The 19,650-nt window shown below is 28.3% G+C and overlaps 3 protein-coding genes across 5 annotated transcripts in view; all 3 read right to left on the bottom strand.

Annotated features, from left to right (window-relative positions):
* LOC113366541 (liprin-beta-1-like) overlaps positions 1-11,191 on the bottom strand; it is a 31,503-nt gene extending 20,312 nt beyond the window's left edge. For all 3 annotated transcript variants that reach the window (XM_026608164.1, XM_026608165.1, XM_026608166.1), the window contains exons 1-2: positions 10,917-11,191; positions 10,698-10,849 (exon numbers count right to left, since the gene is read on the bottom strand). In XM_026608164.1, the coding sequence (XP_026463949.1) occupies positions 10,698-10,849; positions 10,917-11,046 (282 nt within the window). In that variant the 5' untranslated portion in view covers positions 11,047-11,191. The remainder of the gene's footprint in view (positions 1-10,697; positions 10,850-10,916) is intronic.
* A 1,869-nt stretch (positions 11,192-13,060) lies between these two features.
* Positions 13,061-15,675, bottom strand: LOC113366542 (membrane-associated progesterone receptor component 1-like). The gene is made up of 3 exons (XM_026608167.1): positions 15,257-15,675; positions 15,036-15,185; positions 13,061-13,398 (listed from the first exon to the last, which is right to left on the bottom strand). The coding sequence occupies exons 1-3, from the start codon at positions 15,561-15,563 to the stop codon at positions 13,286-13,288; spliced, it is 570 nt and encodes a 189-aa protein (XP_026463952.1). The 5' UTR covers positions 15,564-15,675; the 3' UTR covers positions 13,061-13,285.
* A 1,936-nt stretch (positions 15,676-17,611) lies between these two features.
* LOC113368466 overlaps positions 17,612-19,650 on the bottom strand; it is a 383,698-nt gene continuing 381,659 nt past the window's right edge. Inside the window, exon 6 of the mRNA XM_026610010.1 lies at positions 17,612-19,498. Coding sequence (XP_026465795.1) covers positions 17,860-19,498 — 1,639 coding nt within the window. The 3' untranslated portion in view covers positions 17,612-17,859. The remainder of the gene's footprint in view (positions 19,499-19,650) is intronic.

The raw sequence follows: 19,650 nt of genomic DNA, 5'->3' as shown, positions 1-19,650 counted from the left end.
AATTTCGGTATCAACGAATAATTTAAAAAGTATTCTATTTCTATTGATAAGGAGACGCGCTGATCAGTTTTTGACAAAAGTCGGTCCAGCCGTTTAGGAGATAAGGAGCAAAGAGTGCAGAAAATAGAAATAAAGTTTTTGATAAAACAGACCATCCGATTTGAATAATTTAAAAAACATTCAATTTGTAATGATGGGAAAAAGTGCTGATTAGTTTTTCGGAGATACGTGTTAAATGTGCAAAAAATGGTAGTTTTTGAGTGTATCAACCATCCGATTTGAATGATTTAAAAAACATTTTTCTTGCAAAGAAACGATTGGTTTGTTAATTTTTTTTTAAGTATCGAAAATATGATCAAGATTTTAATTTTAATTCTAGCTACAATTCTAAAGCTCATTCATATACTTATGTAAATATTAATAATTTATGTAATTCCTCTTGATTAGGTTTTGTGTAATTACTTTTCATGTAACCATATATAAACGTCGTCAACAAATTTATAAACTCTTATACTTTGTCTATAAAAATCGAATGATGAAAATTACAGTATTTATAATAATCTACTTGAAAGCATTTAACGTTCCTCGAATATTTTATTACTGTTCCTTATTTTTACTACAATTTTTACTTCAATTCCTTATTTATATTTAATACGATAATTGAACATTTAAAATTTTAATTAGTGACGCATGGCATCGTGCCTTAATGCAAATTTCAGGAATTTCAAAACAATGTGAATTTCAAAACATAGTTATTTTGATTTAAAAATCATTATCTTCACAAACAATAAATTTTTTTTAACTGAAATAAGCAGAGAAATAAATAATTTTTTTTATTCGAAAAGTAAATAAAGAACACTTTTTTGTTTGTAAAAAATACAATGAATATTTAAATAACTTCTTTTAAACCATTTTCATCATACAATTCCATAAATAGCAATAATCTTAAAAATAGGTATATCTGAAAATTTATTGTAACAAGCTTGACACGAATTAAAAATTTAATTCTTAAATTCAGTGTTGTATTTTTTTAAATTATCTCATTTTCTGTTACATATATCGCCAGGTGTTCTCTATGATATTTTCAAATAAATATCTTAAAAACCATTTACAATATTTTAGAATAAAGCTCATTGTGATGCCAAAATAACAGATATCCAATCGCAGATAAAGTTTATAAATTAACATTTAAAATATAGTCTTATTAACTTCACAGCACATTACTTTGGAATCTATTTTTAACTCAATTAATTGCTATTGTCATTATTAAGCAATAATTTTAAGAATCGTGCTAATGAATATTTAATGTATTAATGATGAATCGAATTTTATGACCCGCTTAAGATGAAGCAACACATACTAATATCTAAAGCAATTAATTGAACTAAAACTCCACAAGATAGACTGTCGAACATTAAGAAACAAGAAGAATTCCTTTTGAACGTTAAATAACTCGCATATTCTAAACAAAAAATAGATTTTCCAGATAAAAGAGAGTTAAAAAATCCAACAACATAATCCAATTCCAACTTTTAATTTCATATCTTCATAAAGACATCAGGAAAAAAGAACTTTTCTCAATATATAAAAAATCAGTATTTTGAAATTGAATTTATTTTTAACTTTAATGCTTGTTCCAGCTGTAAATAAACATCAAGTAACAAGGGGTGATTTGTAGCTAAAATGCAATAAAAAATAAAGAGTAGTGTGTAAACACAAAACACTATGAAGAACTATCTCTATGAAGATAATATAATACAAAACTAAACAATTTACAAAACATATGCCCCTTATAACACGGTTTGAAAAGTGATCAAAACCCTAATAAAATAGAAAATATTGTAAAACCTATGGAAATCAAACTTTGTCCGTAAAAGCAAGAACTACCAGATTTTTTTTATTTGCAAGAAATAGAGTTTGGAAGTGAAGGTAGTTCAAAAAAATGCTTAGGGAATGAGGACATCTTGCCAAGAAATATATAAATATGTTTTCTTTCATTTTGATTTTAATGTTCCATGTTCTAAGTCGACGACAGTCCTGGTAGGATTTTGGAACTGTTTATAATTCACGTGAAGTGCTTAGAATCTGGCGGAAGTTACGAACGCGTAGTATAATATGAATAAGCATAAAGAAGCTACCAAGGAACACGTGTGTACATTAACCGCAAGTCATAAAATTTATAAACGGTAGTTGGCAAACGTAGTAATTATCGGCAAGAATAATTATAATATTACATACGTTATGTAAAATGCCTATCAATGCATCGCAAACCTACGATAAATGTTCAACTTTATAAATAAATCATTTCATATCGCAATACCTGCTACAAGTACTATCTACTAAGTACAATCTTTAGAAAACATTTTCCTACATTAGCAGATTGTAAAATATTCCTACATCACCAAGGCTTTCTACATTTCCAAAGCTATAGAGGAAGACAGGACACAAAGGTCCAATTTGACTTTCAGCTATTATACTGTCTGAATCTAATGCATTCCAGGAACACATAACATGTGTCAAACAAACAATTCCCAGTTAATTCCTAATTATATAAAAAACAATACAAGCATTTTAACTATTTTTCTCAAATTTGCCATCTGTCCCTTTTGCCTCTAGGCGGGTATGAAGGAACAGCCAGGGGGCAAAAACATCCTAAGTCTTTTTTATTTGAAAGGAATATTACAAAATAATAGCTACAATATTTAACCAATGTGAAATACGTATTTTAAGGAAGCATTTTTCATAAAGATTTTATTAACTTCCCGTAGGGTAAGTTATTGTAATCGTCCAAAAATCGAAATTGATAATTTTTACATTTCTTCACGTTTTGAAGGTTTCTCAACATTTTGGCATACTTCAGAAAAAATGGATGTGTGTGTATGCATGTATGAATGCAATTTTTCGTCCACGTTTTCGGGAGCACGGATAAACCGATTTGAATGGTTCAAAAAACATTCGATTACTATTGATTGGGAGATGTACTGATTAGTTTTTGGCAAATACAGGTCCAGCCGTTTCAGAGATATGGAGCAAAGAGTGCAGAAAATAGAAATTGAGTTCTTGAGAGAACGGAACATCCGATTTGAATGATCTAAAAAACATTCAATATGTAATGACGGAGAGAAGTGGTGCAGGTCCAGCAGTTTCGGAGATACCGAGCTAAATGTGCAAGAAATCGCAGTTTTTGAGAGAATCAAGCATCCGATTTGAATGATTCAAAAAACTTTCTACTTGTGTTGACGAAATGAATGATTTTCGGGCAAAAAAATAGTTTTTTTTTTAATTTCCAAAAAAATTTTTTTTGTAGTTAAAATAAATAATTTTAACTTTGCAATTTAGTTTATATAATTCTTATAAATATTAGACTATGTCCTTTATTTTAGATTCGAATGATTAAGTTTTGTTCATTTAGTTTTCTGTAAACATATATAAGTTACAGTATTTATAATAATCTATTGAAAGCATTTCATATTACTCGAACATTTCGTTACAGTACGGGAAGTTCCAGCAATTTGCCTTAAGGCACGATGCCATACACCACCTAGTTGTATATAAACTCGATCTGGTATTTCGAAAAAAATATTCATCAGCAGAGGTAGAATAACTATAAATTTAATTTATCTCTTGTAAAATGTTTTTTTTTAACTTAATATGTTTTATTCAGTATTTCTTTTTGTTTATAAGCCTTTGTCATTGTAAAGATTTAGTTGGTCCTTTTTACCCCATTCACCTGTAAGATTTTATGAAAGGTATATAAAAGAAAACTGTTGAACCTAACTTGAAAAATAACAATACATCTTACAAAACAATAAAATAACGTATACTTGAAAATTATTTTCAGGTATCATTAACTAAATACAAAGCTCAAACAAAAAAAAATACTTTTGGTATAAATATTGACACATTTTCGTTTATCCCTTGATATCAATGTCGTAAGAATTAAGGCGATAACTGGTGGCACATCTTTGCTTGTTTTTGAGATAATGATAGTGAACTTTTTTACCCGTGAACCATTAAAACAAGCTCTACCATATATAGTAAACAAAATCCAATGTCATTCAAACTCAATCATAAATTGCACTTTGTTGTCCGAAACGTATTAAAATTTTAAAACTTTTCCGAAAAAGTTGGCATTTTCATTTTCATTTATCATTTATATACCTTCTTCAGAACATTCACTAGTAGTGCTCGTTTCCTGCTGCACAATCGGCGACGGAGAGCACGAGCCTCCAATTCGCGATTCAGCTGAAGATTCTTCTGAATCCACCATCTTCTTAGGCGAAGCAATAGGCAAAGTAACAGTAACTGAACATTCCGACTCTTGCACTATAAAAGTACCAGACCTTTGTTTCCTTATTGGATGACTAGATCCATTATAAATGGCGGAAGTATTGGTGGATTGCGGATGTGCAGGCGGACGTCTTCCTGATTTGGAGATCCGCATAGATCTTCCGCTAAGGTGATCGTCCTCACCTTCGAAATTTGCTACCAGCGCCGCCACAGTAACTGAAGCACGACTTAACTCGCACATGTTGTCTTTGCAAATATATTGGCTGAGTAGGCGTGGGCAAATGTTCCACCAAATTCACTATGGTATCGGTGACTCACTTAATTTATGGTCCATTGCGATTGTAATATATTGCGATTTAATTTTCAAATAAATTTAAATATAAATTCACTTTTGGAACTTCAATATAAAAATATAATAAATTAATTCTGCTTTATATTTTCTAAGCTTTTTTATTTTGCCGTTAATAAATGGATTAAAATCAGCCTCATCATACTCAATATAAATTAAATTTATTTGACCTTCTCGATATCGCAATACACTTAATTTATTTCAACTTTAGCTTTATTCACAAAGTATTCTATAATTATTTTTAAAACATGTTCTACCTCATTGCATATATCTATTATAAATGTAATTTAATTTACTTCTATTTTGAAATTATACGACAAAATATATGATCTTTCTAATAGAATGCAAGTTGTTTTCATTTAAAAGAATTAAGGAAACCCAACCTAGGTCATTCCAGTAACAAGACAAATGACTCAATTAACTTGTAGTACCAAGAACTTTTCCCTCGTCAACTAGAATAGATCGTCAACGCATTCAGTTGCAAATGGTAAAACAGAAAAAAACACATATGGTAGGCAGATGTGACTTTTCTTAAGAACGTTAATTGATTTAGTACCTATATATCTGTGAACACTAATAATTAGCGCACCCGTATTGTTGATGTACTAAATTAAATTTTAAAGCATTCGGTACACATGGGAGATATTGGAATTTCGTTGGTGTTTATTTGGTTTAAACTTATATAATATTTATATTTATATTTAAGTTTTATTTTTATTTAAATACATAATTCTTGATAAACATCAAAACAAAACTTTACAAACTTTATAAACACACAACTTTACAAACGCGAAAAATAGTTTATTTCGATTTACAATGTTTGTGTACAATTTTATTTAATTTACATTATAAAAAATGATTAAGTAAATCACATTTTCACTTTTGTATGTTAATCCCATTGATTCTATTTTTATAATTCAATTACACCACAATATATTTCGGTGGTTATATTCCATAACTTTAATTGTTTATCCAAATTTATCAAAAACACTAATTATAACAAGTAAAAATTAATTTCATATGAGTTAGCACTATGATATATTTTTTTTTAACAAAGCTGATCATAAACAAAATTGAATAAAGAAATTCAATAACATCAAAACAATACTGAATTCGTGCAGATAAGAATTTAAATCCATGGCTCTTATTCACTTGAAGACTTTAGTAAGACTGCCTCACGGATGCGTTGTCTGTCTGATGCGCGGTTAGTAATATAATTCTTCTACCATAGTATGTTTGAGCGCATTATATATATATATATATATATATATATATATATATATATATAATTCAGGGCTGTTAGATAAACTCCAAAAACATATCACAAAAGAAAAAATAAATATAAAAGTTGAAAGTCATTCAGACAACCCTATTTAACATTAATATACTATAATACTGATGAATTTATAGTATATTATAAAAATGTATAATTATTCATTTTTGAAGCAATGCAAGTGAAATATTCAAAAGTACTGCAGACTGCATTTATATACTTTATAATATACTTATTTCTCTAATGAATATGTATAAGATTTAACCCTCAGTAATCATCAACTTATCCTTGATGATAGAATGACAAAACGCATCTAGTTCCAAACCGTTGTATCCAACATCTTCTAAAAACTTATTGATTTTTTTGTTTTTTTTTTTTTAATTATGGTTCATTTTTTTCTTGATAGCTGTTATTAATTATGATTTTTAAATTTTCGAAGTAAAATATTTTTTTTCTTAAAAATATTATCTATCTTCTTTTTAAATTATTTTGTTCGATTTCAGGGATATATTATGTCCACTTCTCAGGAACTACATTTTGTTTTATATATTGACATAATATACAGATGAAAAACGGATATATGAAGTAATAGGATTATAGGTAATGAGCAGACAAATTATTAAGATAACAGATAATAAACACGAAAAAATAAAAATAGAAAATTTTAATAAAAAAGTACTCTGTAAAGTGTAAAGTGTAGACGTAATTCCAAACTTAGTTTTTGCTGCGTTTCGATTGTTGAGTATTTGATATGGAAAATGTTTAAACTATTAAAGTAAAAAGTGAATTCTTTCAATTTGAAAATAATTATATAAATGTATAAATGTATAATAAATTAATTTTGTTTGTTATCTATAGTTCCTGAAGAATATATCTAAAAGTTAACCATTAGTCTGATCCGGCTCTGTATACACATATATATATATATATATATATATATATATATATATATTCTTGCAGTTTTAGGATAGTTGAAGCTACACGCACGAGCAAACACAACCTCCATATGGCACAAGGATTAAAGATAGCTCGCGCTAACTAAAACTATAAAACATTTGGTGCCAGTACTTCACTGCTTACCATTAAACTTACATGTACAAGCATTAAAAATTTTAATTCTTCATTTTAAATTCTAATACCAATAAACTCAAATATCTAAGTATTTTTCGAAATAACAGACTATTAAAAGTTAGCACAGCTATAAAAAGGAGCTATTTATTGGTAGCTATTAAAATGCAATGAGCGATTAATTATTACTTATAAAAAAGTAAATTTGAAATCTCAATAACAAATTCTATTTTGGAAAAATATTTTGAATTACCTAAGGGAGCGTCCAGTAATCACGTGATCGATTTTTTAAGGATTTCTGGACCCCCCTCCTCTTGGTGATATGTGGTTATATTCAAAATTACTCCCCCCCCCACCAAATATCACGTGTATTTTTAGTTACGAGAAAAAATTGTAAAATTTTTCATTTTTACTATGCCCCCTCCTCTAAAAACCTCACGTGATTAATAGACGCCCCCTGAAGTGAAAAGTTGAATAAATTCTGATTCTCTACAAAATTCTGGATAAATCAAAATCAAAATCATTGCTATGAAATAAAATTTATACAAACAATTCAATAAAATGTTTTCTAGATTTTCTCGTATAATAGCTTTACTGCATTCAAATGCAAATTTCAACAGGAGATAATCAAATTTGTAAATCATTTAACAATTTTCCAAAGTTTAACAATTCTCCAAAGTTTTTTCATTAAATACAAATATATAATTAATAATTTAACCGATACTTTATAATAATAATACTTCATATATGTTGTTTGTAACGTTATTTTCAATGGTATGTTAAGTTTTAATACAATATCTATACATCCTTTCATAGCATTTAAAAATACATATAAACAACATGTGAAATATACTTAAAATATATATAAAAAATTGCATGATAACTTGAAAATTAATAGATTAATCACTAAGATTCCCTCAAACTGATGAATTGTCTTAAAAATTCAATGTTTTATCCCTAAAGTATACTCCAAATTATAGTTAATCCATGTTTACGTCAACATCAACACAGTATTAAACGATGAAATACAAACTCATTCACACAAATACAAAAGCCGCCTCGAGGATCACTAAAACTCACTAGCTAGCCACAACACAACACTACCAAAGCAAGATTGAATAAGAAGTTCATTATATATTAAATTCCGTCAATTTCAAAATCACAGGCTTTGTTTTTTTTTACAGCCCATCTTCGGTTCTTAAAATTTAACCTGTTATCCTATTATAATTTGTGTAAATTTTACTGTATAATAATAAAAAAGCTAATGAAATTTATGAAAAATAAAAGTATTTTTTATATATTTGGCCTCTGCACTTCTTACCGACAAATGTTTGATCAACAATCATAAATATTTGCTCCAAAAACCATAAAACTATAAATAGTTTATTATTGGTACACAATTCCAGTATAAACATGCCATTACGAATTCGTGATGCTGCAACAACTATTTCAAACAAATTGACCAGGAGGATCTAGCATCGAACGGAAACAATCAAAAATAGACGCTTGTATATATTCTGGAATCGAATCTGTTATTGCTAACATTCCTAGAATGTTTATTTGTTGAGGAAACTAAACTATGTCGAGATTAATGACGAAATAGTTCCATTCCAGTTGTACTGAAGAAAAGACAAAGTTCGACGGTTCTCGTAATTTCAAAATATATCAATGAATTTGTTGGTTGAAAGAGTGTTAGAAGAATAATACATATTGTGATCTGTTTTAAATTGATGTATGTATATTTGCATTGAAATATCATTTGAGGTACGTAGTACGAAATTCAAAATCATTCCATGTAGCAAAATAGACAAAAGTTCGCTAAAATAGATAATACGAACGACTTAATTAATTTTGATTATATATGCATATATATATATATATATATATATGTATATATATATCAACTTTTAAATTTGGTATGACTTTAATTTTAATTATTTAAGTACTACCTAAGTACTACCTATTTTACACATCTAATATCCTGATTGAAGTGTTTTAGTCAATAATCCACAAAATATTCTCTGCATGTTATAGATGTATATTTATATGTAATTTACACTTATATACTAAATTTTAATAAGTTTAAATAAGTGTATTTCATATCTTGTTCTAACCTTAAGTCACAATGCATTGAAATTCGAAAACATGTTAATATTTTTTTGATGAATATTAACCCCAGTAATACAAATTTGATTGAATCAATAAATTCATCCCAGCATTACTAACAATATTATAAATGAACAATAATATATAGATGCAGAATATATATTCGACAAACTTTAATTTGTAATTTTAATCAATTTGAACAATGCCTTCATATACCTTGATAAAAATAAAATATCCTCAATAGGTAACTACTACAAGGCCTTAGTACTCTTTCAACCTGTAATATGATTTCTAACATACAGTGGTTGGCGTATTATCAATTAATAACAAATCAAGTAACCAGTAAGTAAATTCGTAGAATTTCTCTAGATACATCCAGATAATTTTCTAGCAAAAGCGAATAATTAATTACTATTACACTAGTAATTTATAATTAATTATGATAATTATTATGAAATCCTTTAAACATAACATTAGTATTAGTTGTTGTTTGCAAAATACTTTGCAACTTTGAAAAAATTTAACTCTGGGTTTTCGTTGATATGAGTAATTTACCTAAATATATATATGTATATATATATATATATATATATAAATATATAAATATATATATATATATATATATATATATGTATGTATATATATATAATATATATATATATATATATATTACAAATGTAATATAATATATTATATTAGTGGTTGTCTTTCTAAATCTCAATGATGATTCTTTAAATAAATATAAAACAGTGTACAGTTCAAAGAATTAAATTTCATCGAAATGTTAGATGAACCATAATTAATATAATTAAAAATTGAATAAAATTGATAATATATATAATATATATATATATATATATATATATATATATTATATATTTATTTAAAGCACCTTTATTTTTCCAGACTTTTCGACTTACAATTTTATGAATGTACACCATCAGTAGATGCAAAAAAATTTTGAAACCAAATATAACATTTAATAAAAGCATAAAAATGATTAAATGATTTGCTTGCAATACTACAAACTGTCAATAATAACTTTTTAAATAACATTTCTTTAAAAACACATAGAAAATTATCCATCCAAAGCAAATTCGGGCTGCTATGGAATAAAAAGATCAAACTTGCATTGGATGAATGCATTACTGTCTTTTCAAAAAAAAATATGGAAAAACAGGCATATATATATATATATATATATATATATATATACATATGTATACAAATATATTAACAAAGTTTAGTAATCGGGCATAACAACAATAACAAACATGAATTTCTTTCAAAAATTTCATATGTTATGACTTTACGAACGTCATAAATTACACACTTTCTATCTGTGATTTTTTAAAGTCAGTATTTTGTAGAATATTGTTTAATTACAAGTTTAATGTTTATATTACATAGTGTAGTGCATTACCATATTCTGATACCATGAATTATTAGAAATTCCTAATTTAACACTAAAATTAAATAATTTTTCCACTGAATGAAGGCTAGAGTTATAGCCAAAACGTATGAATGTAAAATAAATTTTTGAAAGAAATTCATGTTTTTTATTGATGTTAAGCCGATTACTAAGCTTAACAGAATATTTAAATGTTTTACCTGATTGTTTATCCATTTTGAAATAGAACTAGTAACCTCTGGTTCCAAAGTAGTAACTGGGTCTTCTTCTGAATTATTTAAAGCTGCCGCCAGATTTCTAGCAGCTGTCAAAACATCATTACTACAAGAACTACTAGACCTCAACATGGGACCTTCCAATTAAAATGAAATTGATTAGAACAAGATTCCATTTCAATTACAGTAATTTCATTTATGTACCTGATAAAATATCATCCATTTGACTTAAAGCGGCTTCTAGCATTATGCTAGCATTTGTTAGTGAGTCACAATTAGAATGTTCATCAAGGACAGTTTTTGGCAGGTGATCTAGCACTTCAATTTTACCCATTACAGAAAAATATTATTTTGTCAAATAACAAGAATTGAAATGTATTAATATAACAGAACATTCATCAAGTTATTGTTTAATTGTAAGTAAACATTGGGACCACTTTCATAGAGGTAACCAAAAAATACATTTAACGTTAATTAGTAATAGGAGTGAGCGATTTAAAAAATTGATTTAGTTAATACATATTACACTTATAACTAATTTATGTAAAAACCAATGTATCTCATAATTATTAAAACATATTTAAAATAATATCATTTAATAAAATTTGACAAATAAAAGTCATAATGATAAAAAATCAAACAGTGTGTGAAGGTAACTGCTTGACTACAGGTTTGCCACCATAATTATTTGACAGTTTTCAGTCAGTGGTTTCAAAGATTAGGTGCAGCCAACTTATTAATATATGTGATTGAGAACTTTGATTTTTTAAAACTATCGTCCGTTCTTGTATATTGTATATAAGAATAAAATGATACAGCATAAACCAAGTTTTAAAGGCCAGGTTGGGCTTAATTTTTGTGATATTTTCAATAGAAGTTTTCTTTCAGTTTTATTGTTTGTTTGCTATCAAATAGTTGTTTATAATATATATTACATACTGTTTTTAAAACAATTAATAAATAACAATAAAATAATTTGTTATTATTTTACCCTATTACCTAATTAAAAGAAAGTGATTTTAAAGGCATCATCAATTCTGATGATAAGTTTGAGAACGAAAACGATATAATGATGCAGCTAAGCTGGATGGAAGGTCATAGTAACACAGAAATAAAAGCATTTTTGGATAATTATGGTGAGTGTTTCTAAAAAATTCTTAAAATATACAAAATACAGTGAGCATTTTTATTGGTGATTAGGTTTTTGAGTTATTATCCGGATCAACAGTTCAAATTAAACCAATAACAGAATATATATTAAATAAAGTTCCTACAGTTTATAGACCCAAACAAAATCTTTCTTTGTATGATGCAATAGTTTGATTTTCTGACTCAATATCCCTACGTGGATAATAATAATAATGTTGAATTTGCAAACAATTCACTTATCAAGAACTATGCATGTGGTATAATTAGAAAAAACAGTTAAAATAAACTGCTGAACTTAATAAAAAAACTATTTGTTAAGTTAATACCTTAGTAAAAACTCTCTTCTTATAATCCCATCATCCAAGTATAAAATGAACTAACATTGTTATAATAAAAAGTGCATTGTTTAATTCTTTTCAGATGCATCTCAAATATTCCCAGTATTAAGTTATCGAGCCTTCGGTGTACAATGTAGAACTAGATTAGTATTGACTTGGTAATCTCATTGTTATAATTGAAGGCACACGATCAATACTGCTTATCTTGTTTTTTCTTCAAATTAAACATAACTAAATAACTTACATATTTTATCATTTGACTTCCATTTTCACAATAACTATCACAATTGATCCAAATGAATTTCTGAAAAAATAATAAAATCTCTAGGAAAGTTAATAGTGAAAATCACTGCAATTAATATAGTTACATATATATAAATGATTTCAATGGATTTAATCAAATACGTTTAATAAATGCATATTTCCAATAGACAAATTTTTAATTCTACACTCACTATTGACATAAATACAACAATCTTAATCATGTCCATAACAGTGATGTATTTCTTCTGATACCAATTCATATAACTTTACACAAAGAAATAAAATTTTAACACTTAACCTGATACCCTAATATAAAAGTTACGTGGAATTTATTCAAGATGATATTATGCAGTCTTCATAGTTATATTTTTAAGATTCAGCATAAAAGTATGAAAATGTCAACAAAAAATACTATAACCATACCACCACAAATTTGAACACATAAGTTATTAAGTTGGTCCACTATATAAATCAGCAAAACATCAAATCAATCTGCAGTTATATGAAAAAATTTCATAATTCATTATTAATGTTTATAATTTAAACAAAATGTTAAAATACTGCAACACAAAATATAAATCATAGCTTGTGCTTTGTGTTAGATTTCTGTTACAATTCATTTAATTTATCAATGCAGCAAATTGTAACAAATATATTAGATACATTGCTTTTTAAATAGCTTAATTTAAATATAAACTTTTATATAAAAAAATTAACACTTACGTAATAACTTGACAATGTCTAAAAGCTCTATAATTATATTATACAATAATTATAAATTAACCAATATATAAAACCAAATAACATATATATACATATACATTATTCATCCTTGGTCTTTTCTCCCGAAGGTGTTGGAGTTTCCTCTTCTTCATCTGAGTAGTTTGTCGGTTCCTCACCTGGTCTTAAAAGTCTACCCACAAGATCATATTTTTCTAAAACAAACAAAGTTTCATTAACAATAAAACAAAATATAATATCCAAAAATAATAACTCTGCATTTGCTCATATCAATAAAATTACATATATATTTTTGAATATAAATAATGAAAGCATCAATTGTAATTTTATCTTTTAATTTAAATATTTACAAGTTAATAATAAAATTAATGAAATGATTGAATTCAAAAAAAAAGTACCATAAAAATGATAAAGCTCTGAAAGGTCCAGTCAATTATTTTTAAGAAGTCTACAAAGAAAATTTATTTTATTAATATGCATTATTATAAATTAGGAACCAAATGAGTAAACACAATCTGAATTTCCGTTTGTTATACAATTTTTAATTAGATTTTTTTTTAAGCATTGCATCATCATTGCTATTGAAACAAATATTTTTAACTACTAAATAACTAAATCATTGATATAAAAAAAAGTTTTAAATTTTTTTAAAATCTGAAAATATTGAATTTTGAGAAGTCCAGTCAATTATTCTTAAGAAGCCTACAAAGATAATTTTTTTTTATATGCATTATAATAAAATAGGAACAATATGTATAAATGTAATCTAAATTTCTGTTTGCTATACAAATTTTTATTTAGATTTTTTTTTAAGCATTGCATCATCATTGCTATTGAAACAAATATTTTTTAACTACTAAATAACTATCATTGATAAAATAAGCCATAAATATTATCTACTAAAAATATGTGGAAATGTATTATTCATGAGTAATTAGTTAAATTATAATTATTTATATGTTATTCATACTAGTACTCGGAATCTTATAACAATTTTCCATGAAGAGCTATATAATTCATTTTAGTAGTAATAAATAAATAGCTTGGAAAAACATTAAAAATTTTTAAATCAACTTTGAAGAAGATTTTAAACTTCTGTGGGGTTACCCTATTTGGACATAACGGAACTATCTGAGTTTTTATGATATTCAAACTCTTATTTTGACTTTTTTGTTTTAATGATGCATTGCATCATTAAATATTTTATAACTACTAAATAACTACCATTGATAAAACAGCCATAAATATAATCTACAAAAAATATGGGGAAATGCATTGTGAATTTATTATTCATGAGAGAACTAATTAAATTATAATTAAATATAAGTTATTCATATTTATACTTGGAATCCTGTAACAATTTTCCACAATGAGCAATTTCCCATAAAAACTAATTGTGTTATAGACCAGTCATTATAGTAAGTTCACCTCGGAATTCGAGATATCCAGCTGTAAGCCTGTAAATACTTGTATAATGACACCTAAAAGTTGTCGCAAAACCTACATATGTTGCATACACCCTAAGATATGTAGGTTTTGAGACAACTTTTAGGTGTCAATATACAAGTATTTACAGACTTACAGCTGGGTATATCAAAATCTGAGATTCTTACCTAAATTAAGGTTCAGTGACTGGACTATTAGAGGAACATAAAAGTAGATATACAATTAATTTTAATAGTAATAAAAAAGTAGCTTAAAAAACATTAAAAATTGTTAAACCTACTTAGAGGATTTTAAAGTGTTTGCAGCTTTACCCCTCTTGGACAGAAGGGTTTAAGAAATTTATAATGTAAAACTATGAAATTTGAAACTGGCTGCATATAGTTACCTTTGAATTGCATTTCCCATTCTCGTACAGACTCCATTTCCATAGAATTTAAATCACTAAGGTCATCATACTCCTTATCTGAACTTGTCACCGAAAATGTAGCCAAACCGCGGGAGGCGTCTCTGCCACCAAATGCAGAGTATGGACCCCCTTTAGTAATAATTGCATATTAATTACATTACTACGAGGTTTAAGGTTATGAATAATTCAAATCTATTTACCAGGTCCATAGAATCTTTTCCCTTTAGTAACATCATAAACATTTCCATTAACAGCGACTAAAACTCTACCATCAGGTTGATTGCCATCGAACTTCTTGAGTTCTTCGACTGTAAAGTCTTTCCTTAGCTTTGGCAGTTGTGGTTCTACGTGCACTGGTCTGTTTATGCTTTGTCTACTCTTAATTATTTTGTACACCAGGATGGCAATTAAGCCGATTAGTAAAAGGTTTAAAGGACTTTGTATAATTTCGTAAAAGAGGCCCGTGAACAGCCCGGATGACTCAGTTGAAACGTTTTCTTCGGCCATTTTTGTTGACTATATGGTAATGGAATGAAATCACAACAAAGCACGCAACTCATGCTCACCTTTCAAGTGCAACGCGACAGCGACAGCGACGCTCGCATGCACTAAGCGCGGCATTCGGCGCTGGAAATGGGAAAAGAATTATAGGTGCCGTCACTTGTTCCTGGACAACATAACTATGAGGCTAGTGGCGCATGGCATTGTACCTTAAGGCAAATTGCTGGAACTTCCCGTACCGAAAATTATTTTTTTTAAAAAGATTAACATTTTTGAAAAAAATAGATTTTTGAGAAATTATAAATTTTTGAAAAAAAAAAATTTTTGGAAAAAAAAATGTTTTCTTTATTTTGAAATATTTTGGAAGTTCTGAACTTTTTTTCAAAGCAATCGTACTGCTTTAACTGCATAAGACAAAATATCAAAGCGCGTAAGCGCCGCGTCGCCGTCTAATGGATAAACATATGTTTATCCATTAGACGGCCGTACCAATATTGGTACGGAACCCATAAGAATGTAACAAAATTTGTACTTATTGTTAAAATCTCTATAAAATATCTGATAATTATATGTACATATGTCTAATAATCATTTTTGACCGTCAAATAGCATTTTTTTTCACTAGATCTCCGAAACTGCTAGACCTGCCACCATGAAAATTTAATCAGTTGTGCATCTTGTTAATATAAGTAAAATGGTTTTTGAATTATCAAAATCGGATACTTCGTTCTCTTAAAAACTTAGTTACCGTTTGTAGCACTTTTTGCCCCGTATCTTCGAAACGGCCAGACCTGCCTTTGCCAAAAACTAATCAGCACGTCTCCTTATCAATACAAATCGAATGTTTTTTGAATTATTCAAATCGGTTGATCGGTGTTCCCGAAATCGTCGACGAAAATTTGTATCCGCACACACACACACACACACATTCATTCATTTGTTCTAAGGTATGCCAAAATGTTCAGAAACCTCTGAAACGTAAAGATATATAAAAAAAATCATTTTCGATTTTTTTGCGATTACTATAACTTGACCTACGAGATGTTAAAAAAGCATTAAATTTTTTTAAAAACTGCAAAACTAGATTTTTGAGAATTATGAAATTCTTGAAAACTAGTTGTGCATTTGCTTAAAAATTCATGAATACATCATCAAAATCTTTGATAAATTTAAAAAAACAGCTAAAACTTTGTTTAAAAATCCATGGATAGATATCTTTGAATATTTGATAAAAATAAAACGGATTAAACTTTGTTTAAAAATCCGTGGATATATCTTTGAAAATTGAAATCTGCATTTTTGTCTCTAATTTAAATTCAATAATGTACCAGAGCTTGAATTCACTAATATTTATCACAACTTATGAACAATGATCCTACAAAAAATTAAATAGAATGCGCCCGAAATAATTTTAATTGTAGCATCTTAAAAATCAATGGAAAAACTTAATGCTATTATTTTGACAAGTGAATAATAATAAAAATGAATTATTGTGCATATTATCTACATGATAATAACTTAGATTAGTTTTTTATTTTCTTCTTCTTTCATACAAAACACAAGATATGAATTTGTTCAAATAAAACACAGTTTTAAGTAAATATTTGATAATTTGTTTATGGCAATACAGAATGATACAAAAATGTAATGTCTACATATATAAGATATAACAATAGCTATTCTGCTTAATTATTTAATAATTATCAGAACTTCTATATAAACTAAAACTAATTGAATTAAACTTAAATGTTCTTTTCATATACAATAGGGTTACATTACACATAGATAGTACTATACACATATATATTCGCTAGCAATATATATTTAACAAAAAACATGTTACTATTACGATCCATTATAAAATATTTCAACAATATATTTTATAACAATGTACTATGCTTAATATACATATTTACATTTTATTTTGTATGTTTTTATAAACATTAGAAAACTGTAACTGCATTAAAATGTGAAGAAATAACATGATATATTTCTCCTCTTTTATAGATAAAAACATTCACTTTAAATTAAACAAAAATAAATATGGCCAAAAACATTCAATTAATATTCGATAATATATGTTTAATTCACTATATAAAAATATTTTATACTAATCTATATAAAGATGTAGTTGCTATTGTGCAATTACTTTTAACAATTGATTATCAGTGAACTTACGATAATTCAATGTAATATATTATTCAATTATTTTCTTCTAGCAACACAAAGGCAGAGCTCAACACACTTTTTGGCGAACACATGATATATCTTAAATGTATAAAGTATATTGTAATGGTCATGGTCATACATATGATTCTGACTCTGTATCTGTATCTTGAAGGGATATTACATTAGCTACATGCATTGAAGTTAGGGGTCTAAACACAGGTCCTACGGATGTAGATCGAGATCGAGATCTAGCATTCCTATCTTCAGTTATTGTTAAAGATACAGTATGCTTTTGAGGCCCTGCCGTCAAATGAGCAAACCTTCTGGGTGGGACAGGCGGAGCTCTAAAGGCATTTACACGATTAACATAAACATTTTCATAATGAGAGTTTTCATAGGTTTCTGCGGTGCCATATATTCCATCACAAAATGCTTCTGTATTATTATTAAGATTTGAATATAGATTGGATACAGCACTCGTCGATTTTGATTGCTTGATGTGCGATTTTTGACGCCCATAATAATCTTTGTCTTGATTATTATAATGTGCGTAATACATTTTGCTCTTCTCTGTACGGAAATACGGACTTCGGCAACAAACATGGGACGGATCTAAAGTTCTTTGCTGACATTGGTCTCGGCATTTAGATTCTCCAGCGCTATCCTGAGAAGAATCTGTTGAAGCGCCCTCGTTGCTTTTAGTTCTTGAAGCTTGTCGGGACCAATCGCGTCTCTTAAATGTCGATTCTACAGTACTATTAGATTGTTGTTGTGTGTAATGAGATATACGCTGTTCCCATCCCCCATAAACTCTTGAATAACTTGGTCCATTTGTACTATCTAACAAATCACCCGAACTCTTTGTTCTAACATATTGCTGAGGAACAAACGTACGCACCTTAACCTGCTGAGCTTGTTGTTGCTGAGGTGCTCTGCAGAATATAACATGAGGTGACGGACTTTGTCCACCAGTGCTAATAGAATCATCTTCTGATAATGTAAGGCCAGAGTCACGCGATAAAGATAATTTTTCTTTGCGCACACAACCTAATTCTAATGAATCCAAAGATAATCCGACGGAATGCAGGCTATCGCTTTCCTCAGCACCTGAATCAGCAACTATGGTTTCAGAACCTGCCGCTCGTATCGTGTGGAATAGCTCTTCTGCATGGGTTATCAATAATTGCAACAACTGCGGAACCGCTCGTGGTTCATGCAATTGCATTGGAGGTCCTGGTGGCCAAAGAACTGAAGGCCCTACACAGACGCCTAAATTGGAAGCACACATAAGATTTACTGACGATCGTCTCGCTACTGTATGTAACACGGAAAGAACTTGAGCGAGCAATGTCAAATGGCACGACGGTAACTGTAAAAGAAGTGATCTAACCGATGCTAATTGCTCCTTCACAGAAGGAAGAGTTAAAACACGCATCCAATTATCATAAAGAGCAGTGCATAGAAGAGGATTTGGAAGACTGCGGAGGAAGTCCTTGAGTAATGCTGCTACTAGAATTACCGGAGCTGATTCAATTAAGGCATTAGCGTCTCCGCTAGGACCTATTGAATCCATCTTATCTCGAAGCTCTCTTAACGCTCGTGCATTGGCCGATTTGCGAAATATTCCTTGGGTCAAGGGTCCGCGAAGTAGTAAAGCCCTTAGCATACTTATCACGGGACCTGGGGCTTGTCCTTGAAGGGGCGCGCAGAGAGTGGTCAGAGCTACGCCGAACAATCGGCCGGATGATCTACGAAACAGTTTCAGCGGTGTCCTAGAAAGGAAAAATCTTATTTAGAATAACTTCAATTCAAACTAATATTTATTCTTCATTCAAAATCATTTCATTTTAATATCACAAATAATTCAATCGTATTTCAGTCTATTGATTATTGGTAACTCACTTAGACTAATAATAAGAATAGC

The sequence above is a fragment of the Ctenocephalides felis genome, unplaced genomic scaffold (assembly GCF_003426905.1).
Source record: "Ctenocephalides felis isolate EL2017-DRISC unplaced genomic scaffold, ASM342690v1 CF-g0.4_SCAFFOLD_01170, whole genome shotgun sequence".
Classification (NCBI taxonomy): Eukaryota; Metazoa; Arthropoda; class Insecta; order Siphonaptera; family Pulicidae; genus Ctenocephalides; species Ctenocephalides felis.
Note: the sequence above shows the minus strand (reverse complement) of the source record. Positions and strands in the feature narration are given on the sequence as shown.